This window comes from Diadema setosum, chromosome 1 (genome assembly GCF_964275005.1).
Source record: "Diadema setosum chromosome 1, eeDiaSeto1, whole genome shotgun sequence".
NCBI classification, from domain to species: Eukaryota; Metazoa; Echinodermata; class Echinoidea; order Diadematoida; family Diadematidae; genus Diadema; species Diadema setosum.
In genome coordinates, this window is record NC_092685.1 from 38,434,131 (window position 1) to 38,461,950 (window position 27,820).

General features: G+C 37.4%; 1 protein-coding gene across 1 annotated transcript in view; it reads left to right on the forward strand.

Moving 5' to 3' along the window:
• LOC140235490 (uncharacterized) overlaps positions 1-21,271 on the forward strand; it is a 31,928-nt gene extending 10,657 nt beyond the window's left edge. The window contains exons 5-6 of the mRNA XM_072315549.1: positions 20,068-20,111; positions 21,150-21,271. Coding sequence (XP_072171650.1) covers positions 20,068-20,111; positions 21,150-21,271 — 166 coding nt within the window. The remainder of the gene's footprint in view (positions 1-20,067; positions 20,112-21,149) is intronic.
• Positions 21,272-27,820: the final 6,549 nt, after the last annotated feature.

The window sequence follows — 27,820 nt, forward strand, 5'->3', positions numbered from 1 at the left end:
AATTCATGATCTCCATCCCACTCTTGGCTTTGCTATTTAGTCATAAACTGACATTCATAATGAACTTCAGCTTAATTGTAATAGCAGCTTGTTGGTGTGATACCAAAACAATTTTTAAAAAATCATTAAAAGGCACAAGATGTTTCTGACCTTGTTTCACCTGTTCAAACAACCTATTCCTTAGGATGGAGCTAACCAAAATTAGAGTTAAAAAGTCAACACGGTCCCCCATAAGTTGACACTAGCATTTTCTCTTTTTTAAAATGAGTCATAGTTAAAAGAAAAATAATCATGTTTCCTGGAACATGACTGAAGGTATTATTACAGGTGTGTGCTTAAGTGCTTGTTTTTTTTTTTTTCCATTTTATGATTCTTAACTTCCTGAATCTGTGTTGATATGTCTTTGTCTTCTTGCTTCATGTCCTTGTGGACTAACATAGTGCCCAGGTGCCTCTCAATGCCATATTTTCAATGTGGCATCATATTTGCTGTATAGTTCAGTCGGTTCTCCTCACCAAGTGAGTAAGCAAAAACAATGGTATGAATGATGATAAGATTCCCCAGTTTAGTTCCCATGTCCTTGTGGCAGTTGAGTTTTGGAGTCTTAGCCATGAGGCCTTATATCTGCCATTGTGGTGGAATATGCAAGCGTTCGATCAGATAAAGTTCAGGTTCTTTTCACACAAAAGACACGCCGTCATGCTGCCGCCTTTATGCATTGAAAAGATAATGGGCATACAACTTGGGAGTCGGGTTGTGCAGGTTGTTGCCGTGACAACCGATCCAAACATGGTGTTGGGGGAAACACAGAAAATATACCCATTCTGTTTTTGTTAGTATGGATGATGTAATTTTCAGCAAGGCTGACATAGATTCTATGTTGGTGTACAACAAATTCTTTACTTCCGTCTCAAAGTTTTTCTAGTCATGTGGCTCAAGTGAACTATTGTAGTCACTGTTTGACTGGGCTCAGGGGCACTTTAATACCAAAGATCCAAAGCTGTAAATTTGAAAGATCTTCTTTACATCCAGAAACAGCATAGCAAAGTCATATTGTGTGTACGTACTTAATGTAGGTAAAGAATATAATTTCTCAGTGATCAGTTGTAGTTAATGGGTCCATTATATAGAAGTTAATCTTTGTCTTTTCCTTCAAATGCTAACTGACTATAAATTTTCAAACATTGTGCTCTTAAGATACATATAACATACATGTGCAATTTATATTACGGTGTTTTGTTGTTGTTTTTTAATCTCCTCCCCATGTTGTATTTGTGTAGTTGTGTGTGTGTGTGTTTTCTCATAGCCTTTTTGCCTTTAATATTTCTTTCGCATGGCTTTTCTTCGAATGCTTTTCCACGGTCAGACGTTCATGTAGTAAACCCTTCCATGCCTTCCAAATTTTTTACCCAAGGTTCCAGTCACAGAGAAATTTGGCAATCTTTCCAATTTAGGTAGGCTTTTGTATTAAACCCATCCATTTTTTAATGCACTCTCTGACTTGTAGAGCCCTATTGTCAAATATGCTTCCTTTGGTACTGTTGTTTACCTGTAGCCTCTTAAATTTCACAGCCTTTTTCACTTAATCCTTTGATTCCTGGAGTAGTCATTAAAGGACAAGTTCACCTTCATAAACATAAGGATTGAGAGAATGCAGCAATATTAGTAGAACACATCAGTGAAAGTTTGAGGAAAATTGGACAATCAATGCAAAAGTTATGAATTTTTTAAATTTTTGTGTTGGAACCGCTGGATGAGGAGACTAGTAAGGCTTGTGATGTCACATGAGTACAACAGTATAAATAAAATGTAAAGAAAATTCAACATATTTTCACTTTTTTCGCATAATAAAAGAGTACTCGACTTGCCTCTTTCTAAAGGCAATGGGAATAATATTACCCATAACATAATGTCAGTAACGAGTCAAGGGAATGTGTACTTTCTTCAAAAGATGAAATTTTGTGAAATTCTCTTTATATTTTCCTTATATTGTTGTATGCATGGGACATCATACACTGCAGTAGTCTTCCCATCCAGCAGTGACTGCACAAAAACTTCAAAAATTCATAACTTTTGAACGGATTGTCCGATTTTCCTCAAACTTTCAATGATGTGTTCTACTAATATTGCTACATTCTCTCAATCCTTATGTTAATGAAGGGGGAACTTGTCCTTTAAATTCTTCTACCTCCAGAGCCATGTGTACACCCTGGCATTTTGCACATCCTTTGGCTTGTTGCATAAGACTTTTTACCTGAGAAAATCTGAGGTTGATTTTTAACAGAAATTTTTCCTATGTGAAGACACTTTCAGAGTCATGCTAACCTGAGTTTTTAGTTCTTTTTTTCTTAGGTTAAATGTTCTATGCAACATGCCCCAGGTCTTTTTAACCTGTTTAGATTTCAAAGCAGAGCTTTTTGCCAACCCTTTTATTTGGGAGAGCTGTTTTTGTTAACACTTCCCTTAAACAGACCCATTTTTTTTTTCCAAACCCTTCTGTCCTCTGAGACATTTGTGAACCCTTGAACTCCAAGATCCCACTTTTAAATTTTTCTGCAGTATGTTGCAGAGTGTTACCTTTTGTATTAAATCTTTCCATTCCTGTAGCATTTTTTTTTTTGCCTGCCAATTGTTGTTCAAGTACACTTTTTCCCATGTTCTACTCTTTGTATAACACCCATTATTATTCTATTTTTCATCGTGTGATAGTAGCAGTAGTGATCTGATTGGCCGCCTGAGGGGTTTTGAGTTGGGATGGGGCCCAATGGTTGAAATCAATTTTTCCCATTCAATGATCATATTTCAATAGTTCTTTTGCAGGAATAATTTTAAAGGCACAGAGTCACAGAGCTGTGTAGATGGTACACATGTCCCAAGCTGGGTGGAGGGAGAAAGGGAGGGCAGTGTTTTATATTTAAATCAAAAGCATGTAAATCTTAAACACCATCTTTTCCAGGACCAGAAGTAGTACAACTTTTAGATATTTTGCCAGTCTGACCGCGCCTCTAGCAATGATTTAAAGTATATTGAATCCATGCAATCAATCGTCCATGACTAATTGTTGACATGTCCTTGCTGAAATGCAATCAAATTTGATACTAGCAACTAGTGTGCTTGACATTTTTCTGATCTTTTATAGAAATGCCTTTTCTATTCATTTGTGTAACTGTAATTGTCCTCATTCTTGAAATTCTCTCCTTCAATTGATCACATAATAATTTTTCCCTTACGTGGTAACTGCACATGTAAAATTGTAGAAGTGAGTTTGTGCACACTAAGGTCTGAAGATACAAAAGGTCCTATAAAAGAATGATTTTTATTTGCCAAACATTTGTAGTGCTACCTGTCATACACATGATACATTGTGCATCTTCTCTTCTGCTTGTGGAGTGCTGTCTTTGAGTGCTAGCATACATTTCCAACTCTTGTGGCATGCAGACAAAAAAGAAAAGAAAAATAGAAAGAATATATAAGAAAAAAAGAAAAGAAGAAAGGAAAGGAGTAGACTCTCTCTCTCTCTCCATCCATTCATTTTCTATCTCAGTATGTTAAAGGGATGGTATAGTTTTTGTTGAGGTGGGGATTCAGATTTGAATTTTTAGGAGATAATTAGAAACCACATGTGAAATAATAAAGAACATACAATTCTAAGAGAAATTCAAAGTGTATTTGATGAAAACCAGTTTTGAAATGGCTGAGATATCCAAAGCAAAGTAAAACAAAGTGGTCCTATCAAAAGGTGGGTCCCACCTTTTGTTAGGACCTCTTTGTAATTGAATATTTCAGCCATTTCATAACCAATTTTCATCAAATGATCTTTGAAATCCTCTTAGAATTGTGTGCTCTTTGACATTTCGTGAAGTGGTTTCTAAGTATCTAGCAAAAAGTTGAAAGCTAAATCCTCATCTAAACCGATACTATACCATCCCTTTAAAATCTGAACCCCCCCCCCCCATCTCAACCCGAACTATACTATCCCTCTAATCAAATCACCATTGATTGCCATCCCAAGTCTGTTTACCAAAGTCTCACCGCCAAGACGGAGTGGGGCATGATGTAGTGATCGTACAATAGATCAGTTTTAGCCTTGTCACATGATTCCATACCTTATTTTTTGTCTCCTTGCCAAGAGGCCATGTGCCTGCTAGTGCACGTGTAGAATGGATGTGCCCTAGGGCTATCGATGTATTTTTTATGTATGTGTGCAATTCCTTTGCAGTGACTTTCATACGTGGTAGTAGCTACTTTTGCAATGTCTGATATAGTAGGACAAGTACGAAGCTGCTGGGATGATGTTAGTATAAGGCTACATAGCTAAATGCACTAGTTGGTCTGCTTTTCAACTTTTTCTTCATAAATTTTTACACTGTAGCCATGTGTTGATTATATCCCATGTGTGTCTAGTGGGAAGCCATTTACTCTGCTGAAAATGTGTCAATATTTTTTTTTCCCCCCAGTGGTCCTACTACTACTTCAACACACTTTTCATTCTATGAAAGCTACAACTGTTGTGACCACCAATACTACTACACCAATACCACTTCTTCTACTACTGCTACTACTACTACTACTACTACTACTACTACTAAATACCAGTACTACTACTACAACAATTGTAACCACCAATACTACTACACCAATACCACTTCTACTACTACTACTACTGCTACTACTACTACTACTACTACTACTACTACCAATACTACTACATAGTATGTACAATTATTGTTACCACCAATACTACTACACCAATACCACTTCTACTACTACTACTACTACTACTACTACTACTACTACTACTACTACTACTACTACTACTATTACTACTATTACTACTACTACTACTACTACTACTACTACTACTACTACTACTACCACTACTACTATGTACAATCAGCCTACTAATACTCAGTTGCTACTATTGCTACTGTGTCTGCTTCTCTTACAACCAATACTGCTGCTATCACCAGTATTTACTATAAAACATGATATATTTGTGGCATGAAATTTTCGCGAATTGGAGCCGACGGCCTTTTTCGTGGCATAAAATTTTTGCAAATTGCCACTGGCTTTCAATGCATATAGCATAGACAGGAACTTTCACGTGCATTTTACTTTCGCGAATCTTGGCGTTCGCGAAATTAAAATGCACACGAACATTCCTCGTTTTACAGTATTCTACTACTTTTGCTAACTACAAATGTATCACTATTACAACTACTACTACTTGTTCTGCTACAAGTACCTAAAACTAATTTCCTTTGCTGTTTCAATATCTACTGCTGTAGGCAGCTTGTTCTACAATACTCAATTACAACAATTCTGTCTCCGGCTTTATTCTCTGAAGATTTTGCAAGATACTTCTTGCTTTACCTGATCAATTGAAAACACTGAAAGGTTTTTATGTGTACACTCATTTGTGTGTTAACCAGAGAGATATTTGTCACAGGCATGAACAGACACACAAACTGGCTCTATGATCTCTTTTTGATCTATGATCTGCATTCACTGACTGAAGTCAGTGAATGCAGTGCATATATATGCTAGCACTGGTTTATTTTCAAGGGCCCAAATTCACGATGGTGGTACAATTTTTATCCATGGTTTAAACTATGGACATAGATCATACCACCTTCATGAATTTGGGCCTATGCGTGTGTGTACAATGTGTGTGTGGGTATATTATCTATCTATCCATATAGTGTGTGTACTTCTGAGTTTGTTGTTTGTGTTTTTGTTGGCAGGGAAGTACAATGTAGTGTGTGTTAATCAACTGTGAAAATCGATGTACAGTGATTACGGTATTCCTTATTTTAGAAGCATTACTGTATCTTGATGTAGACCACAAGGAAGGTCTCCCCTTTGAAACATGGCAGAATTCAAACCAAGAGTTCATACAAAGCCTTAATCTCTTAACACTGGACATTTTGTTGTTCTTGCACCAAATTTGACATAATTTGTTCTTTTGTACAAAATAAAGTGATCACTGGGTGCATGCTTTGGTGAAAGGGGCTGGCTTTCCAAAATGAACCTGTATGCCGTAGCAGGAATGTCACATTTTATACAGTGTCTCCATTGGAAAATGGCTCATTGTTTGACACTAACAAGGGAACCAGACATGTGGTAGGCTTAGAAACGGCAAAAGGCAGTTTCCAGTGTGTGCAGTGATGATCAAAGGGAATAGAACTTCAAATGTCTGGATATATTCCTGGCGGGCATTTTGGAAGTGGCTTTTGGAACTTCCCTTCAATTGTCAATGGCCATTCAGAAGGCCAATAGCACGGAAGACCTTCTGCACTGCGCCCTGCTTTTGGAAGGTATCTATGTGGCAAGTGCAGCTACCAATGTGAGAAATGTTCACAGCAGCTGCCCATTCAAATGGAACAACTTGTTCCTTCATTTCTTTAAAAACCATTTTTTATTTAAATGCCCTTTCTTGTCTATGTGTCTCTGCCACCACCTGTGAGGTAAAAATGAGACCAAGGGCCATCAGCGGTTGCCATGCCAACCTTTCTTGTGAATAGCTGGAGGTACGTGTTTGCCCCCTCTGAGTTGTTATCAAAGCAGAAATCAAAATGAGACGTGTAGGTGTCGGTGAGTCTCCTCGTTGTGACGATTGCATTCTGGGTGGATCGATAATGGCAGCTTTCAAAAGTGTATCGTCAAGTTCAGTGCTTGATGGGCACACACTGATGTGAAAGGCAGGTGAAATAAAGTTTCAGTCGTCCAGGTAGACTACTTTTGTGCAAAGTCTTAACTCCCTGTGAAGGGAGCCATGTGGGTGTTCTGTGCAATAAGGCTGCAAAGTCAGTGGGGTCGACTTCAGAATCTTTCAGGGAACCTGTTAAAACATTGAAATATGCCTCCATAATGTTGTACTGGCTGAGGCAGTGTCATGAATGCCTTCAGGTTGCTGTCAGGTGTACGTAAGAATGAACTCAAAGCATATCAAAATTTTGTATTATGTACGTATCTTGGCAATGAAAGTTTGAACCGATAGACTTTTTATGTGTGTTTGATTTCAGTAGAATCAGTGCCTGTATGTCACTTTTGATAGCCAGTCACACTTTTACCAAGGTGTTGTAATGGCTAGTATGGAATGTATACACAAAAGGATTTTGCTGGCATGATATACATAGGTAGGTAGGCTTGATGTGTATATTAATCATATTTTAATGTAACAATAATCTAGTTTTCACAAGTTGACCTCATCTACACTGTATTTTTACCTTCAGGCTTGCTCAAACTTGTTTGTTTGTTTGTTTGTTTTAATGTGTATTACCGGTACTTCTTGGTGACAGGAGGTTAAGACAAAACTTGTTATTACTATTTACTTCTTCACAGAATTACCAGTTCAATTAAGGCTTGTGTGATCAATTCAGTCAATCAGAAAACAACTTTGTGTGTATCAGTGCAGCAACTTCAAATGCTAGTACCATTCTTTTGTGCTCTTCAGTTTGAACGTAGCCAGGGGAAACAAGTCGTTCATTCACGAGTGTAAAAATGATAGCGATCCAGGCAGCTGCTCCTGCGTGCTTCTCCATGGAAACGCCATGGCAACCAAATAATCACACCGAAGCTGCCGCTGTTTCGCAGCAAAAGTGGGTGATCCTTTAAAGAGAGAGAGAGAAAAAAAAAAGCTGAAGCTGCCCAGTGAGGGGTGGCAGAGAGGCCCAACAGGTTTAGTTGTCTCCGACGGCGGGGCTCGTCGGATGACGGGAGGCGGCACAAAGGATGTCATTTTTGATTGATGGCATCCCGCAAAGGTCCCCTTTATCCTTTCATTTTGATTGCTTTCATAATGTGATGACTCTGTTTGAGGGAATAATAATCGTAGTGAATGCTGCTGCGATTGCTGATGCATATTTGATGAGGGTTTTTTGTGATTGCCTTTTTTTTTTTTCTATCCAGTACCAGGCTGTTATACTCCACTTTGCAACAATGTCCTTGTTGGAGTTTTCTTGTTATTTGTAGAATTTGCAACCTGTGCTACTTTGCTTGCTCTTTTCCCAAAATGTGCCATTTTTGTTTTCTTTACATATTTTTCTTCCTGGTTATGATTACACACAGAAATAAGTCACACCTGTAGGAAATCAGAAAGAATGATGGAAGTTGTCAGAAAGGTGTGCACCTAGCTAGGTAGCCCCTTCGTGTGTGCTCTTAATGAGTTGGTGATTGTGGCGTACATTTGTGACTTTTTGTTTATTCTACTTGAGAAACTTGTTCGGGATGCCCTTCTGACTAGATGGGACAAATTCTGCTCTATATTTTTGCCGATTTAGACGGTAGAGAGAGATGGAACTTTTTCTTGGACTGAGCTTGGATTTTGGATCTTGGCCACCATTACACTACACAGCCCAATGTTTTTCTACACCTCTTCATACTCTACTGATCATCTATAGCTTCTTTACCATTACACTGGACTTAAGTCTCTGGAGCACAATGGGGTGTTTGAAAGCCTGGACTATCTTCTTCATCTTCCTGCTGAGGAATGCTTTGTCCAGTGAACTTGAATACCAGCTTTACTGTTCTGCTATTCAATGGAAGGAGATCCAAGAACCAGCAGCAAGTGTTAAGCATTATGGGGCCCCAGTATCCTATTATCCGAACTGCGCAGCTGTAGTTAACTCGTCAATACTGGTATGCGGTGATGTTGATCCAAACCCTGGACCTATTCAGAAGGAGGACAGTGAATTACCTGTCAACCAAGATGAGATTCCTCACCGTGTGTCTCAACAAATTACGTATGACCCCCCTACACTACATCTTTTGAACACGAATAACCAGTGTCATAGATTTCAGCCTGATGTATGGAGACGAATCTGCAGTCTTCGGATTGGACGACGCAAAAGAACACATCGCGGTAGATGGGCCAGAAAAAGAACGCTAAGTCAGAATACAAGCAATTTTTTGGAGAAAGCTACTGCTGATGAGGAAAATGATATGAATGACCAGTCTAATGTATTTAATTTACACTCACGTATTGAAGTAAAATCTAAAGGTTTGACGTTTGCTCATTTAAATATTTGTAGCCTTTATCCCAAAATTGACCACATTAGGGATAAGTTTGCAAATAAGATCTTTGATGTGCTAACTTTTTCAGAATCTCATTTAGATGGAACAGTAGGTGATGCTGAATTGTTTTTGGATGGTTATATGATTGAACGTACAGATCGCAACCGCCGCGGAGGCGGTGTTGTGGTGTATGTAACAGATAAGCTTTCATATACTCGCAGAGTCAACCTTGAACAACCTGGTTTGGAAAGTTTATGGGTTGAAGTCAAACTACCATGTACAAGGCCTATACTAGTTGGGACATTTTACAGACCCCTTGACTCTGATGTAGATTATTTCAACAAACTCGATGATGCAATATCTTTAGCCACTCAAACTGGCTTTGAATGTTTTATTCTGGGGGATTTCAATTATGATGTGTTAAGTGGTAGAGGATCCCGCTTTGTTAACCAATTATGTAATCATAACAGTTTGCATCAAATGATCAAAATCCCGACTAGAGTAACTGATAGGAGTACTACATTAATTGATCTTGTTCTGTCAAACACTCCCCAAAATGTATGTGAATCAAATGTTGTTCCACTTGGTTTGAGTGACCACCGGCTTGTGTATGTTGTGCGTAGACTCTTTCGACCTTATGTACCACCAAGAATGATTACCGCACGAAATATCAAACAACTTAATGAGAATATGTTTCTTACAGACCTAGAAGAATGTTTGAAAGATATTGTCTGGTCGCAAGATATTCATGGAATATGGGATATGTGGAAAGATATATTTGTTCAGTCATGTGACAGACATGCTCCACTAGTCACAAAGAGAGTTAGAGGGAATAAGACACCTTGGGTTTCACCTGAGTTGATATCTCTGTCAAGTGAAAGGGATCGGTTACGAGAGAAGGCCGAAAAGTCAAACACCAAACTTGACTGGCAGTTGTACAGAAATTGTCGTAATTATGTTAATAACCTCCGCTTTAGACTTAAGAGAGATTTCTGTAAAACTCAAATAGTTTCAAATAAAAACAATCCAAGGCAATTGTGGAAAATTTTGAAAGAAATAGCGCCCACCAGTGTGAGGTTCACCCCATTGAGTCTGTCACTTGGTGATCAAGTAGAATGTGATCCCCTCAAAATTGCAATTATGTTCAACAAGTATTTTGTATCAATTGGGAGAGAACTTGTTTCAAAGTTCCATTTGCAAAATCAGTCACCTGTTTTCTTGTCAGATAGAGGGCATGCTATGAACACATTTACTTTGACTGACATTGATAAAGAATTTGTTGAAAAGGAACTAAAATCCATTGAAGCAGCCAAATCCGCTGGTTTAGATGGTTTTAGTAGTCATTTGCTCAGGTTGGCAGCACCTGTCATAGCACAATCAGTTACAAAGATGTATAATTGTTCCATTCGAGCAGGTGTTATCCCCCCTTGTTGGAAACGGGCAAAAGTAACCCCAATTCACAAGGGAGGAGACAAGACTAACATTGACAATTATCGACTAATTTCAGTACTACCTGTTATTGTCAAGATACTTGAAAAAAGTGTACACAACCAACTCCATGATTACTTTGTTGACAATGGTCTACTTACCCCCCATCAGTCGGGTTTCAGAAAGGGCCATTCCACTCATACTGTTTTGACTTTTGTTTCTGACCTCTTATTGAGGAATATGGATAGAGGAAGTTTTACTGGTCTTGTCTTCCTTGATATAAGGAAGGCATTCGACACAGTAGATCATGCGATATTACTTAGGAAGTTACAAATGTACGGTATTGAGGGAACAGCTCTTAAGTGGTTTACTTCCTACTTAAACGAGCGAACTCAGTATACTGTTGTTCAAAAAAAGAAATCTGCCATTCATGAAACAAAGTTTGGAGTACCGCAGGGGTCCATATTAGGACCTCTGTTGTTTACTATTTTCATGAATGACCTGCCATCAGTGCCAAGAGTAGTTGATGAGTGTGATATAATGATGTATGCAGATGATACTGTTATGATGTTCAGTGATCCAAATCCTGAAAGAATAGAAATGGTTTTAAACCGAGAACTCAAGAAAGTGAAGTCTTGGTTAGATGAGAATCACCTCACACTCAATGTGGATAAAACACAGGTACTTGTTGTTGGCACACAACAGAAGTTTGTTCAGTCCAATCTGAATATGGTCTTTAAGGTGAATGATGTAATTATTAAACAGGTCCAAAGTGTGAAGCATTTAGGGGTCTGGATGGATCAGCATCTTAGCTGGCAAGAGCAAATCAAATATACCTCAAAAAAGATAGCTAGCAGATTAGCATTACTCAGACGAGTTAGAAAATATCTAACTGTTGACAGCGCTAGCTTGCTTGGTAATGCATTGGTCTTACCTTACTTTGACTATTGCTGTAATGCCTGGACGAATTGCAACCAGCGCAACAGGTCGATACTGATCAAACAACATAAACAAATGGCAAGGATAATACTGAAAGCAAATCCTTTAACACCCTCCTCTCAAATGTTCAAAACTTTGCATTGGATTCCTATGGAGGAACGTTGGCGGTTCCATCGGGCTAAGCTCTTATATGATGTAATTAATGGTTCTGCTCCATCCTATTTGATTGATCGCTTCACGCTATGCAGTAGTACACATCAGCACAGGACAAGAAGGGCGGGCACCCATGGTCTTGTTTTGCCCAGAGTCACCTCTGAGAGTGGGAAAAGGGCTTTTTCTTTCTCTGGAGTTATGCTTTGGAATGCACTTCCTGCAATTATATGCAGTTCTCCTTCAAAAGCTACCTTTTGCTGTAATTATTTGAAACATTTCGCCTCATAACCTGGGTTTTTTGCTATCTGATATATATGTAGATCTTGTTAGATCCATTTTCTGTAATCTCTGTTGTATATTTCTGTAGTGTTATTTGTCTGTTTCGTTTGACTTTTATGAATGAGTTTGTGACACAGGGCCTCTAGGGAGAACAGTGCATTGACTACTGATAGGGCCACCCTGTATAAATATGACTAAATAAATAAATAAATAAATAAATGATGAATTACTGCTCCAAATGTGTGGATGGTGATGATCGCATTTTGCTAAAGTCTGGATGAGTGTTACATGAAACCTCATACCGTTTAAATCATGTGAGACATTTAGTGATTTACTCAACTATGCTCCGGTGTATGGGAATGTATCAGTAGCTCATGGTTTGTGTTGAACAGAGTTTTTGCCTTTAGAGAGGCAACCATTATGTTTGCATTGTTACATTGTACATGTTCTTCAAGAGCCATAGATCATTTTTTACCCGACTCCATTTCTTGATTCTTTCCATTGTAGCAGAGGTACAAATGTAGTAGCATATAATCTGTAGCTTTTACTTGAAATTCACTCTCTGTTTGCCAGTTAAGTTTATATATTTGGTGTGATATCTCCTGAATGCACGTAAGTTTGACAAATTTTCGGGGAGGGGGAGATGAAAAGAGGCAAGTCTCCTCATAAGTGGTCTGTTAGTGATTACAAAACTCACATGAACATACTGTATGACAATATGTGACCCTGCATCACAAAACCAACAAAAAGTCACCAGACGTGGATTTTTTAGTTAATGGCAGACTCTGAAAGAACAGACTCTAAGCTTTAAAATGATGTATAACTCAATTCAAATGGACTCCCCTAACCTATCTAAATACTGGAAAGAAAGCACACACTCTGGATAAGTGTGAACTGAGAAAAGAGGCTCTGAAGTACAGGGTCTATTCAAGCCCTTAATCTTTTACAAGCTGTGCTAGCTGTGCGATGAAAGGGACAAAACACAGGATGTAAACTAATGGAGCAGCAACAATGAAGGGATTATCAGATTAAGCTGAAATTGAGCATGTTCTATTAACACATTCTGTCCATGATTAATGCTAACTTTCAAAGCAGTAGTATTATCCTTTCAAAAGATATTAGACTTGAAAGTGAAGAGTGTGCAAAGGATTTCAAGAAATGAAAAGGGGCCTCTAAGACATGACTGATAATACTACTCTCCCCCCCAAAAAGGGGTGTAGAAAAACTGCTGAAAACACACTCTTCCATTCATGTTATGACCCCAACTTCAGAATAATGTAGAAGAAAATAGCTCTTTCAGAAAATATGGAAAACTGAATATTGACTTGGTTGACCCATTTCACCTTTTTTGAGTTCTCACATAAAATCAAGGGACATGACTTTTTGTTTGTTTTGTTACGCACGGTCACATATTGCCAATATACCTAGCATATGTATGAAACTGCATGGTAAGTGCTACATAAGTTAATGATATACAGTCAAACCTGCTTGAAATAACCAATTGTCTGTAATGACCACTTGTCTGTAATGACCACCTGCCAACAGCGACCACACTGAAATTTCCAGCAGAGAAATATTGTGCAGGTTATAGTGAACCATTTGCCTGGCATGACCAGTGACCACAGTTTTGGTTTTCGCTGGGCAACCATTTGGTGCACAATGACATTACCTGTTCCCGCAAGGAGCATCAGTCACTTTAAACAAAGAAAAGAAGAAGAAAAAAAAAAAAAACCCAACAGCCCTTTTCGAACCTATTAGCCATAACAGCCGGTATAAGTGCTGTGTAACCCCCAAAACTTTTCACGATACCATGTGACCCGAACAACCCTCTTCAGGACTAGCTTAGCAGACCCAATGACCCTCTTAGCAGACCCAATGACCAATCACAAAACCAAATAAAATGAAAAGTAAAAGAGTGACAAAAAGCAAAATTCAATTCATTTCTGTATTTGTCAATGGAAAATTCATGAAATAAATCAAAATATGATGATACGTAATATCCAGTTTGGATTACATTAAAATAATTGCTGAAAACTTATCTATTTGCTCAATCCTAATTTTTTATGTTGTTATATTATATGTACATGTTGTTGTAATTCAATTTGATATTTTTTCCATATTAATGCGCTTAGAAACGTCAGTATTAAGCACTATACTGTAAAACGAGGAATGTTCGCTTGCATTTTAATTTCGCAAATTTCGTGAGAGCCAAGATTCGCAAAATTAAAATGCACACGAAAGTTCTTGTCTACACTACAATGTACATGCATTTAATGTTAGAGGCAACTCGCGAAAATTTCATGCTGCGAAAAAGGCTGTCGGCCCCAACCCAATTCGTGAAAATTTCATGCCGCAAAAATATTGTGTTTTACAGTATAAGTGTTATTTATTATTATTATTATCATTGAAATATAACTAACATAGAACATGGCAGTTAATGTATCAGAATTTTGATCTAGAAGTAAAAATGCTATAGACAAGCACACAGTCAGTATGTGAATGGTAATCTATCGCAGGAGTCAATGTCAAATAAGAGGCATTTTTGTTGAAAGACATCATGTGACATCCAGAAAGGATAGTAGGTACCCGTAACATTTTTTCGTTCGACATGTGTTGCTGTTTTTTCATGCACAAAAATGCCATGAAATATATAATATCATTGTGTACATGTGGTCGTATGGGACATTCAAAATATATTTCTCACGATGGCTTCCACATTGAACCTGGCTACAACAACCACCTGTCTAAAGCAACCACATTTTGTGTGTCCCTTTGGTGATGGTTGTCGACGGGTTTGACTGTATGTTATGCAGGTTGTAATAAAGAATGTCAGTACTTAGTTGCAAATTGAATGAATATTCCTCATGAACTGAGCATCTATTTTTTTTTTTTCTTCATGTATGCACATTTGACCTGGATAAGAGCAAGTCTGGGAGAATGTCTGAGCATGTCAGATTTTCAACGATATATCTCATGAAAAAGCAATAGATTATAGGAGTGGATGACAGGTTTGAATCCCAGGGGTTCCTCTTCCCAACATATTTGTTAAAAATATATCATTACTAGTATATCAGCAGTAATCCTACAAATACAGTTGTACTGAGGGAGACAGCTGATATGTCATCGGTAACATGATATTTTTCAATAAAAAGTACAATGTAATATATAAGCACAGAGACTATCCATCTGTAACTGTCATGCACCATTGGTTACGAGTTTAATATCGACATGACACATCAGTGATGCAATATCTTATTGAAAGCATTCAGCGTGCAGCGATTTTCCCCTGATTCGTTTACGGAGGAGCATTCATGCGATTCACACAAGGAGCATTCATGTGACTCAATTTACCATCCATGTAGCGTTATCATCCTCGTGCCGAACAAATGTTTGTCTGTCAGTGTTTCCGTTGGTCTGCCAGTCAGTTGATCTATTGCAAAGCATTGCAGAGTGAAAGGGACTTTTAGATCATATTAATCAATTTTGGTATACAATTATACATGAAGGTAACCACATTCATTAAAAAAAAAAAAACAAAAACAAAAAAAAACAAAAAAAAAAAACAGCACATTAAATGGGATTAACTGCATTGAAAGTTTATGGTGCACATATTTATGGTTGATAGCTAAAGCATGTGCCACCCTATCATCACTCTATCTCTTGTATCAGATCAGTGATTTTAATCATAATTTTAAAAAACAGGAGAATATCCCATCTACCACGGCGCACTAACATTTCGGGCAAATGGGGCTGCCATGGCTACAGGGAACATGGTGTGAGCGTAGCAGCAGACTCTTGCCTTTTAAGTGTAGGACATTGAAAAAGTACAATATAGGTCATGATAACAGAACACATACAGTGTAAAGTGACCAGCTTATGGCCTTGAAGCTCACTTATAATATGGTCGCTGGGGTGACAAGACCTTGTATCTGCAATTTTGGTGAAAATGACTTTTTTGGATTAAATAATAATAATTGGTCAAATAATAGGTTAAAGGGATTGTGTAGTTTTGGTTGAGACCTAATTTCAGGTTTCTAACACTTTTTGGTGAGATAATGAGAAACCTCTTATGAAATATGAAAGAGCATGTAATTCTATGAGGAATTCAATGTTTATTTGATGTAAATTGGTTTTGAAATGGCTGAGATATCCAAAAAAGAGTGATTCTAATAAAGTGTGGGACCCACACTTTATTACGATCGCTTTGTTTTACTTTATTTTTGGATGGACCCGATTTTCATCAAATAAACTTTGAATTCCTCTTCAAATGGTATGTTCTGTTCTACCATTTCATCTCAACTTTTATGCAGCAAAGTCCTGATGTGTTTTCTTGGTATCTTGCAAAAAGTTAAAAGCCCAATTCTCATCTCCACCAATACTGTACCATCCCTTTAAGTGATGTCCTGTCCAAATCCCAACTGTCTTACTCCAAAAATGAAGCCACCACAGCATGTCAAAGGAAAGGCTATCCCATTTGCCACAGTGCTTTGGCCGCCATGTTTTTTGGCTCTCCTGAACATTTGACATTTTGTAGATACGAGGTCTTGTCACCCCAGCAACAATATACAGTATACAACTTGCTGTGATTGGTAATTTTTTGCACATGACAATTTGTACCAAGCTATCATACACAGAGAACACTGTTTCTTCTTACAGGTACTTTCTTTTGAAAGGTTAGCACTGATTGTACAGGCATTGCGATACAAATCACAAAGTTTGTATCTTATGTTAAGTTAGTTTATCATTTTTCATGGAGATCCATTCATATGATAATGATATCTCATTATGATAAAAAAAAATAACAAAAGTAAGACCATTGTATTTTGAAATTTCACACTTTGACTACAAAGTGACGCTTCTCATTGATGCAGAATGTGTAGGGATGTCCCATTATTGGTTACCACGGCAATCACAGCTTACCCCGAGAGACTGCGCAGCCAAATCCGTGATGCCTCATTTCATGCCTCAAATGCCAGTGGTTGAGATACTGTGGTGGCTGGAATGGCACAAATTAATTTGGGAAGGCGGGTATGGGAGAATATAACGTTTGCATGTGTGTAGATATATTAGCTGCTCTGTGAGATAATGAGGCTATTCCTGCCAATCTAGTGCAATCTGAACTCACACAAAATGTATCAGTGTGAATGTGACCTGGTGCATTTATCATATTATACTCACAGCCTGACTAATGCTAGTGAATTTCCTGTCCCATGTGTCATCAGTGAATGCATAGAGGATACATTATTTTCAGTGTGCACCATTACCGTGGTGTTCATGAGGAGAGCTAGGTAATGATAAAAATGTTTATAATGTCAAATGATAATGATGATATGATACATTTCTATAGTGCAGCTGCTATATTCTGATTTATGTGGTCTACTATGCAGAGATCAAATTGAACAAAATATTGGTGATTGGTGATTTAGATTTGTTGAACTACCATTTATAGGGCATTATAGAAACTTTTGCAAACTTTGTATGGAACCAAGATTAAAGAAAAAAAAAAGTACACAAAAGTTTTTTGTCTACTGAATTCATTGAATGCCAGTACAATACTGTACACTGTACAAGTAAGTTCACTTGTACCACTGTTGTAACAGTTCATAGACCTAGAGCACGGTCAAAATGATTGCAACTACACTGTCTTCCACACTATACATGTATGTTTAGTAGCACGCATGTTTTGTGTTTTATATAAATTACCAGCAGTGCATGTTGAGCAAATCACTTCTTTACTAGTACATGTAGTACATACTCATGATATAATCATGGTTAGCATTTCGTGAAAGTTTCATGCCATGGAAAAGGCTGTGGGCTCTAGCTTGGGAAAATTTCAAGCCACGAATGTTACTGGTTTTATAGTATTTAAAGGACAAGTTCACCTTCATTAACACAAGGATTGAGAGAATGTAGCAATATTAGTAGAACACATCATTGAAAGTTTGAGGAAAATCGGACAATCCGTTCAAAAGTTATGAATTTTTGAAGTTTTTGTGCAGTCACCGCTGGATGAGAAGACTACTTCAGTGTATGATGTCACATGTGAACAACAATATAAGGAAAATATAAAGAGAATTTCACAAAATTTCATCTTTTGAAAAAAGTACTCATTCCCTTGACTCGTTACTGACATATGTTATGGGTAATATTATTCCCATTGCCTTTAGAAAGAGGCAAGTCAAGTGATCTTCTATTATGCGAAAAAAGTGGAAATATGTTGAATTTTCTTTACATTTTCTTTATACTGTTGTATTCATATGACATCACGAGCCTTAGTAGTCTCCTCATCCAGCGGTTCCAACACAAAAATTTTATAAATTCATAACTTTTGCATTGATTGTCCAATTTTCCTCAAACTTTCACTGATGTGTTCTACTAATATTGCTGCATTCTCTCAATCCTTATGTTTATGAAGGTGAACTTGTCCTTTAAAAAAAAAATGTTTGATGTGCAACAGCCAAACACAATGGTGTGATTCTCTGTAATGGAGGTGGGAGAGAAGAAAGACCCTGCAATGTAGCAAGAAGAAGTTGGCATTTATAGCTACGCAGATTTATGAGATGAGAGGAGCATGGAAGATTTGCTGGTGGTATCCATGGCAACCTGATACAGACAGGGAAGATGCCCTGTCTGCATCAGGTTGCCGTGGATACGGCTAGCAAATGTGATTGTGGGCTGGGATGTGCTGTAACGTAGATTCTTGGTGGATACAGGGCTCCATGAGCGTGGGGGTGACAGAAGACACCCAGCCAATATTCTCTCGACAGGAAATTGAGACCGGATTGGCCGTCATGCTATCATGAGTTGCTGATAGACAAGCCAGTGCTAGTAGCTCTTCGATATCTTTTTAGCTTGATTTCTGTGATGGGCAAGGCAAGATCTGAATCCTTAGTCACACCACACTGAAATTAAAGCAAATACAGTGTTAGAGGGGAAAAAATAGTGATTGACTTCCTCCCTTATGTGGCTCTCTACAAATCCAAACTCATATGTTACAATTCAGAGCATGCAACAACTTACATTGTATGTCAAACATTTCAAACTTTACTCATGTAATACATGGGTGAAGAGGTACAGCATATGAATTGATACAGTGCAATTAATTACAATATGTGTGTGTTTTCACCTTCTTAAGAAGGTTTAGTAGCCTGAGGCAAAAAAAAAAAAAAAACACAGATAAATATGAACATGTCTGTGGATTTAATTAATCTTTTTAAAATGTATCTCATCGATTGCTGTGCCCACAAAATATTGATATTATTTTGGCTGAAGATCTAAAAAAAAAAAAAAAAATGAATAGGAATGAACCAGACAGTAATGATAGTGTTGATCTTGTGTGCATTATGGCAGTGTCTATTATCTCGGAACCGCAATTTGAGTTTGCTTTTTTTTTTCCCCCCTGCAAGGTAATAAAATGTTTTTGAGTCCCTGGTACAGGAAGAATCTATGGGAAGCTTTACATGACGGCCTGAAATGAAATAGATATTTATTAGAAGTCATTTACGTCAGAAGTGATATCTAACCTTGGTAATAGAAAGGCAATGTGAATGATGATTGATGTTTGATGCAAAATTGAATGGGACACATCAGCAGAATGAACAGTTATTTGTTATAGTGCTTTGGTGGTTGATTTTTTTTTTCAAGGTGTATGTGTATGTGTGTGTGTGTGTGTGTGTGTGTGGGTGGGTGGGTGTGTGTGTATGCAAATTATACAGGCAAATTGTACAGAGATAGTTGGATAGATGCATAGTTGGAAGGATTGAGTGATGGACTGTAGGGTTGGATTAACAAGGGAATGCGTTGTGTGCCTGGTTGATGAGAGATTCACATGCTCGAAGATGATTCACAAATGAATGAAATAATGTATTACGTGTACTAATTTGTGATTGCTACATAGGTAGAAATGATAAAGGAGAAGAATAGGCTGAGATGAATAATGATACATAGATGAACAGATGGATGAATGGATGAATACACACAGAACAATATATATATATATATATATATATATATATATATATCCATACACACACATATATATATATATATATATATATATATATATATATATATATATATATATATATATATATATATATATATATACATACATACATAAATATATAATAGATAGGCAGACCAGGGAATCAATAGCGAGAGAGAGTAGAGAAAGAAAGATATGGGTGTGTCGCCATCCCTTGACTGATGATAGCTGTCATCACCAAAATATGTTTTTGTCTTTCTTTTGATCAGACAAAGCTGTGAAGAGGCTTTGGAACACTCTGGTATCAACCCTGGTGAGTATTCCACTTCATAATCAGGATCAGATAAGAAGATAAAACAGACTCTAGAAAAAAATGCAGATGGCCACCATGTTAAGAATAGCTTGAAGACATGGCCGACATGACGAATTTGAAATGTAAATTGTAGCAAACATGAATCATGTATCATGACCTATCAAATAGTAACCATTATGCATAAAATCTGCTTGCTTAAGGTTGTAGATTAGTCATACTTCTTATTACTTCGTTGCATTTGTAGAAAATATAGCTGGACTATTTTGGTTGGCAAAATAATCTACCTTGCATGTTTAAAGTTATCCATCAGTCATGCAGACATGCCAACTGTTCCTCTTTAGCAGTATTATGTACTGGTTGTCTGGGTTTGTTGTTGTTGTTTTGTGTTTTTTTCAATAATACTGCAGGTTTTTATTACAAAACAGAGTTTTCTCAAATTTTGTTTCGACACATTTTTTTTTCAAGAAATTTAAAATTCTGTTTTTACCCAAAATGCTTTAAATTTGGTTTTTAGTGGTATAGCAAGATTTATTTAATACCTTAATAGATCCATGTCATTTGATTGGTTGTTTGACATTGATCATTCGGCCCATTTCACTCTGACATCATCATCCGTGCAGTTGTGGCTCCATTTACCGTGCAGTTTTGGATCCATACAATTTGGTCCATTGCACGCTCGCCGAGAGCCAGCGTGTAAAACGCTTGCGTTTGCATTGTGTATATGTGACAGCACGCTAGTGTAAAGCACTCAGTGAGCACTCTCTCGATCTCAGATTCTCTCTTGTTTCTAAATTAATCAAACATCAAATGACAAGGATCTATTTTAGGCATTATATAAAACAAATAAGTGTTTTTCATTCGTTCAATGGACAGAATATTTCATTCGGTGAAAGATGAAATGTTCGATCCATTCAGCAAGGCGCAGCCGAGTTGAATGGATCATTTCATCTTTCACCTCATGATATATTCTGTCTATTGCACTCATAAACATTCATTATTTGTATACTATATTCTTTACTCTCTACTATATTCTTCCAGTGACACTTGCTTCCCTGGAGATGGATCAAGAACAGAGGAGAAAAGATTTTACAGAAGCCACAGTGAGTAATGTTAACCCTTTCTATGCCAGGAGACTGTGGACAGTATGCGCAAGGCTGTGAGATTTTCTGTGCTAGTCACCACTCAAAGCACTCTAAGGGTTTATAACCCATTGAGGACGGGCAGATTTTTGCTACAACGCGCATTTCCCACAGACATTTGCCCGGGTATACTCGCAACTCGTCTTCAATGGGTTTAATCTAGCGCAACCCTGCAGCCTTTGAAGCATTGCAAAGGAACATCTAAATGGCATCCGTTGATGCCTTCCCATCAGTAGAAAGCCTCTCAACGATCATTACGGAGGAACCCATGTTATCCCTTTAGTAAGAAGCTACATGTCTTTTGAATTACTCAGATGAAAAAGGAGACGATCATAATGATGATTAGAAGTGAAACTCTACTGAAATCTTCAAGCATGCATTGCATTCTAAATTTGATTAAATGCATCTTTTCTTTTTCTACCCTTTCTTTGCCAAATCTTTGTATGACATTTCGTCCCTGCCTTCTCTCCATGCGAGACTGACTTCGCTCTTCCATTTTGCATTGTCAACTGCACCATGCGAAATAAGTGCATTTTCTTGGCATGGCATCAAAAAAGGAAAAAAAAAAAAGGCACCAAAAAAGCGGCGCGAAATCCACAGTGGTGGAAAATAGGCTGGAAGCCATTTCTAGCACTGAACAATACGGTAGGATGCTGATTACAGCGCTAGCTGCACTGAAGAATAGATCAACGAATAATAGGCAGTCTTGGCTGATTTAGTCACCATTGCTTTGATGTGCAGTGTCATCACATGCAGAAATCTCGTAGATAATGAAACACAGAAAAGAAGGCATGTCGGAAAGACTGACAAGTTAAATCTGCCTGTCAAGGAAAAATCTACTCGGGGAGAAAATTGAATTGATCAGGTTTATGCAGTTAACAGTACGAAGGAAAGGAGGGCTTGGAAACTCAACAAAGAAAGAGAGACGTAGAGACTATTCTTTAGAGCAGTACGGGCAAACAAATTTGGTAGACAGACAGACAGACCAGTAACACAATACATTCATTTTGGTTTAGATTATGATCATTTGAATTTGTTTGCTGGTGATGAACACATTTTTTTTTCTTTCCAAATAAGAAGTTGATATTTCTCTCTATCTGGAGATGATATATGGAGAGACTACGCACATTAACATCACTCAAGTCACTTGAGTGAATTCTTGCATTGTTACTATCTTAAAAAAATATGGTGCTCTGGAAAAAGTGGAGCTTTTAGGTTGAATTCACACAATCAAAGTATGTAAAACCATCCAAACAGAGCCCAGTGCAAACATGATAAGAAAGGTAGGAAAACCCCCAAAGGAATAGCATGGCAACTAGCTATGGCCTCGATGCATAGCATCATTGCCAAATCTACAGCCGACTGTGTACCCTCAGCAAACAAGCATCACTGCCTGAAAAAAATTATGACCGCCATGCTCTTGTGCACACAAAATGTCAAATTTCAAATGCTGCACAAAATCTTGTTCAAACACTGTTGTCAAAAATTAACATCAGTGAATTTGGTGATGTGATTCTCAGTCTACTATCAATCAATTACTGATGGCATAATTACTATGTCTCTCTGCATCACAGAAAAGACCAAAGTTATTACACTTTTCTTGAATTTCAACAAATAAATTTCTCTACCGTGGAAGGGATTGATAATGTCATGATGTGATGGTGAACAGTTTGCAATTTTTGATTAGCCACTGAGATTCAAACAGCAGTAACTGTCCAATCATCTTTCAAACTTCATCATGATTTTAAACAACCCCTGCACTTTAAATGATATTTGTGGGATCCATAGGGGCCTGAGCCTTCAATTCTAGCAGAATCTTTGTCAGACTACACTTTACTTCCCTGGCTAGCTATTTTTAGATGTAAGACAGTTTTCAGCAGGGTTTGGGTTTTTTTTTTCCCACAAATGAAATTTGTGCAAGTAATGGACTTTTAGAGTAGTTGTGATCATTAGTAAGGAACATACACAACTCAAAAAGTGTTCTACCTTTCCTCCATACCACAAATGATGTTGTGGTTTGCTGCATTTGAACAGAATGGTACTTGTGCCCGTTGTAAGAACCCCACACCTTAACAATGAAAACACATTTAATCTTTCCACATGAAAAGATAAAATGGCACTCTGTTTATTCATCACCAAGGTTTCCAAACTCAAGAATTTTACTTCCAAATTCCCCGCTTCCAGAAAAAAAAAAAAAAAAAAAGATATATGGCTTGCATGCAGGTCATAAATGAATTGAGATAAGCATAAGATCATCTGCATCAGTTCGTGCGTGGGGAATTTTATTGGTCCCATGTTGAAGAATACCCTTGACTGGTCCATAGATGCGTCAGCTTGTATTTGACAACAAATTTCCCAGTAGGTGTAGATACATGTAGGTACATGTACGAACAAAGAGAGGGGTGCAGGATACTTTGACTACATGCATGTACATCACTCATGTAGAACTAATTAATCAGGTCACATTAGCTTGCTTCATCTGCCAGGAGTGAAGGTTTTTCTTCTTTTTTTTTTTCTTTTTTTTAATGACACAGTTGAGTTACATCAATTACAAGTTCCATACTGGAAATGATTGAGAACGGTGCAATCAATAGCTAACATTGGAGTGTGTGTTATTGTATTCAAACATTCAATGGTTTCCGGGGGGCACCTTGTAGTGTTTTCTGTCAGATCGATGTGTTGTTTTTGTTTTTATTGTTTTTTAGGGGGCAGTTTGGTAATTCTAGCCCATTTGGGGATGCAGAGGGGTATAGCATGGACAGTTCATTTCTTTAGTGCTGCTGATCTCTGTATATATGCATGTGTGTGTGTGTGTGTGTGTGTGTGTGTTCTGTGCCAGCACACTTTGTTTGCTATGTCCTTTTTACAACAACAATAATAATGTGTTTGTGTATAAATGGATTTAAGGAATTGATGGGCAGATCAATGAATGAATGAATGAATGAAAGAATGCTGCATGCCTCAGAAAAAGAAGGGACACAGTATTCTGTGAAGGGCAAAAATGGAAGTGCAAAAAGGGATTTACACTCTATAGCAACCATTTCTAATGGATTGTTAAATTATCAGGAACCTTGGCATAATCATTACCTTGTTTTTTTATCCATCAGTCAAGTATCAACACTACTGCTGTCTGGTGTGAAAAAAAAAAAAATGTGTCTGTTTTTCATGAACACTGCAACATGTCCCAGGAATGAAAAGCAGAGGAACAAATTTCACACTAGAGAGAGAGAGAGAGAAAAAAAAAAAGCTAAACTAATGACTTTTCACAAACCTGAAACAACACGTCTTTGATATTTATGCTCCTAGTCCGGATTTACATAGATCCACGATGATATAGAGGAAAAAGACCAAATGCTACCACATATTATATCTAATATGTATATTGTAATACACATGTATGTTTCCATATCTATTATTATTATTATTATTATTATTATTATTATTATTATTATTATTATTATCATTATTGATATTATCATTATCATCATCATCATTATTGTTATTATTATTATCATTATTATTATTGTCATTATCATTACTCTCATTATTGTTATTACCTCCGCCAAGGGAGGAGGTTATGATTTCGTTACCGTTGGTTGGTTCGTTTGTTAGTTAGTTGGTTAGTTAGTTTGTCCGTGTGCAAAATAACTCAAAAAGTAGTGAACGGATTTGGATGAAACTTGCAGGAAAGGTTTAGAATGATACAAGTAACAGATGATTAAATTTTGGTAGTGATCTGATAATTTTTGGGGGAATTTATGAAGGATTTTTGATATTTTGGCGGGTAGGGTCAATGAACTTGGGAGTTCAAGCTGCGCGTTCTTGAGGTTTTCCTGCGCGCACTAAAGTGCGTACTCCACTTTCTGCTAGGGCGAGGCGCGCCGTGCAGCTGAGGGTTTATAACGTAATAAAGGCTTCTATATTGGGAAATCGGGCGATTTACAGCATGGGTGGAAATCACTGATCTCTATGGAAGAGCCCAAAGAGCTTGGTGGAGAGGAGAAAAATCTCCTTCGGAAGAGCAAGATCATCGGTGGAAAGTAACTGCTTGGCGGAGGTCTGCGCTCTCAGAGTGCTTTTCTAGTTATTATCATGATACCCCACCCACACATTGTGTGTAAAGAGGTATATAGGAATCACACTGAGGTCGGGTGGCCAGAGGTTGGGTGGTCAGTGGGTTTGTTGGTCGGTCTGTCTGATTGCAAAGTTCTGTGGATCAAACGTTCCCTCATTTATGGAGCAATTACTAACCTAAAGCTTGGCATGGTTGACTACTATCATAGGTAGATGTGAATGTCACTTTTTGCTAGTATTAAGGAACATGTCATGGAAATGGCAAATTTGCTTGAAAATCATACCAAATTGTTGTGGATTGAGCTACACTCAAAGCAATTCAGTTGAAATTTGGTACATGTGATCAATGTAATGTGTAGTTGAGCAAGATACCTGTTTTTGAGTGTCAAGTAATGTTGCCATGGTAACAGCAATTTCTGTACAATTCATACAAATGATTGTGGATCCAACTACTCTCAGTTTGTTAGCATTGGAGTTGGAAATTGTGACATATAATAGATGATATGTTATTGTGCAAGACACCTTTTTGTTAGTGTTAAGAAATGTTGCCATGGCAACAGCAACTTTTTTTTTTTTATACAAATCACACATAATCATGTGGATTGAGCAAACTCCCCCCTGTGTTGAGCATATGACTTGAAATTTGGCACATGTGACTGCTGTAGCATGTGGATATGCAAAACATATTTTTCATCAATGTTGACCGATGCATTGCCATGGTGACAGTTTTTTATTGAAAATCATGCAATGATATTGTGGATTAAGCTAATGATGGGTTTGTATTCAGTATTTGACTTTAAATCTGGCACATGTGGCCACTATAGTATCTAGATGTGCGAGCTTCATCTTTGGTCAGTGTCAAACAATGTGTTTCCATGGTTACTTTTGGGGGTAAAAATCATACAAACATTGTGGATTAGCTTTACTCCCTCAGTTTTGTGCATTTAACCACAAATCTTGCACATGTTACTGCTCAATTGTATGTAGACGTTGAAGCTTTACCATTGACCTTAACCCCCATCCTGAAAAATGTTCTGCGGCCCCCATTATATTTGTGTATATGTTTGTTAGTGCACATGTGTGTGTTTGTGACAAGTTAAAGGAGCATTTTTTCATGCTTCTTCTCATTTTTTTTTTACAGACAAAAGCCCACGTCTTGAGAGAGAGACTGGAAGAAAATATCAATGTTACTTGCTCCAGCATTGCTGATATGAAGGTGAGAAAAACAATTACCTCCTCCCTCCTTTTTTTTGGGGGGTGGGGGAAGGGGATCAACTAAGAAATAACTCCAAAGTTTGTCTCAACAGTTCTTTTAATAGTTGTTTTTTCTACTCCTGATATTTATTTATGATCATATATATTTTAAGAATGATGATAGCACTTGTGCTTAGCAGCAATTTTGATGGAAAGAAAATTTGAGGGAATACATCGTCAGAATTCAGGTGTAACTTGCTGTTGTAAATATTCTACTTGATTGAGCGCTGTTGTTCATTATGACTCATAGAATGTCTCTAAGAAAGTGTGTGACTATTTTGAAAATAATGATTCATTTCACTACTTCATGCTTCATTCCAAGAATGCGTGATTTTTGGATTTGGCATAAATTTCTATGTCAGCAAACTTTTGCCCCATGCATGTGGAATTGAAATGGAAATAGAACACAGTATAACAAAGTGAATGTGATGTCTATTTCCAGTGTGTGTTGATGAGATGTAGCCATTACGTGTTTTGTATATGGATATTTTCTCTTCCCTGTACAGAAAATCTTGAAAACCTGTGAGACAATCTTGGCAGTGGAAAAAGGTGGACAGAACACGTGAATGACTTTTGCTTCCCTTGTAATCTTGTACAGTAATACAGTAGTAAAAAGATGTAATCACATAAATAGTCCTCCCCCTTCAGTTCTACTAGAGCAACTGTCAAGGAGCGCGACAAAGACCTGCGAGTTCCAGGAATGCAGCCATCTTTACCCTGGGGGTGTTTCACAAAGAAATTTAGGTCAATCTAAAATCTTAAGATCAACTTAAAATTATGGTAGGCTTTGTGTAACTTCAATAATATTCTAAATTTCATATAAGAATGAAAATTTTGGAGACTTTTTCGTATAGGCATTGATGAACAAAATATAGTAAGGGACAGGTTTTTTTCTGTAAATTTTGATAACAATTTGAAGTGGCTTCTGAAAATATAAGATAAAACTGGAAAGAGAAACTAATGTTGTACTATATTTTTAAGTCAATCTCTACTTTTAGGTTAGACTTAAATTCTTTGTGAAACACCCCCATGACATGATTAATTCAGTGTGCGTTTTGCAACTACATGTACAAATGTTTTAGCATGTTCAGAGCAGGGAGGTATCAAACCTCCTTGGTAAATTTATCAGATGATGTGAATAACAAATGAAGAGGAGAGAATGAAAGGAACAAAGCATTAAAAATTGGAAAAGAAAGGAAGGAGAAGGCGGAAGGGATGTAATGATGCAGAAAGATGGAATCA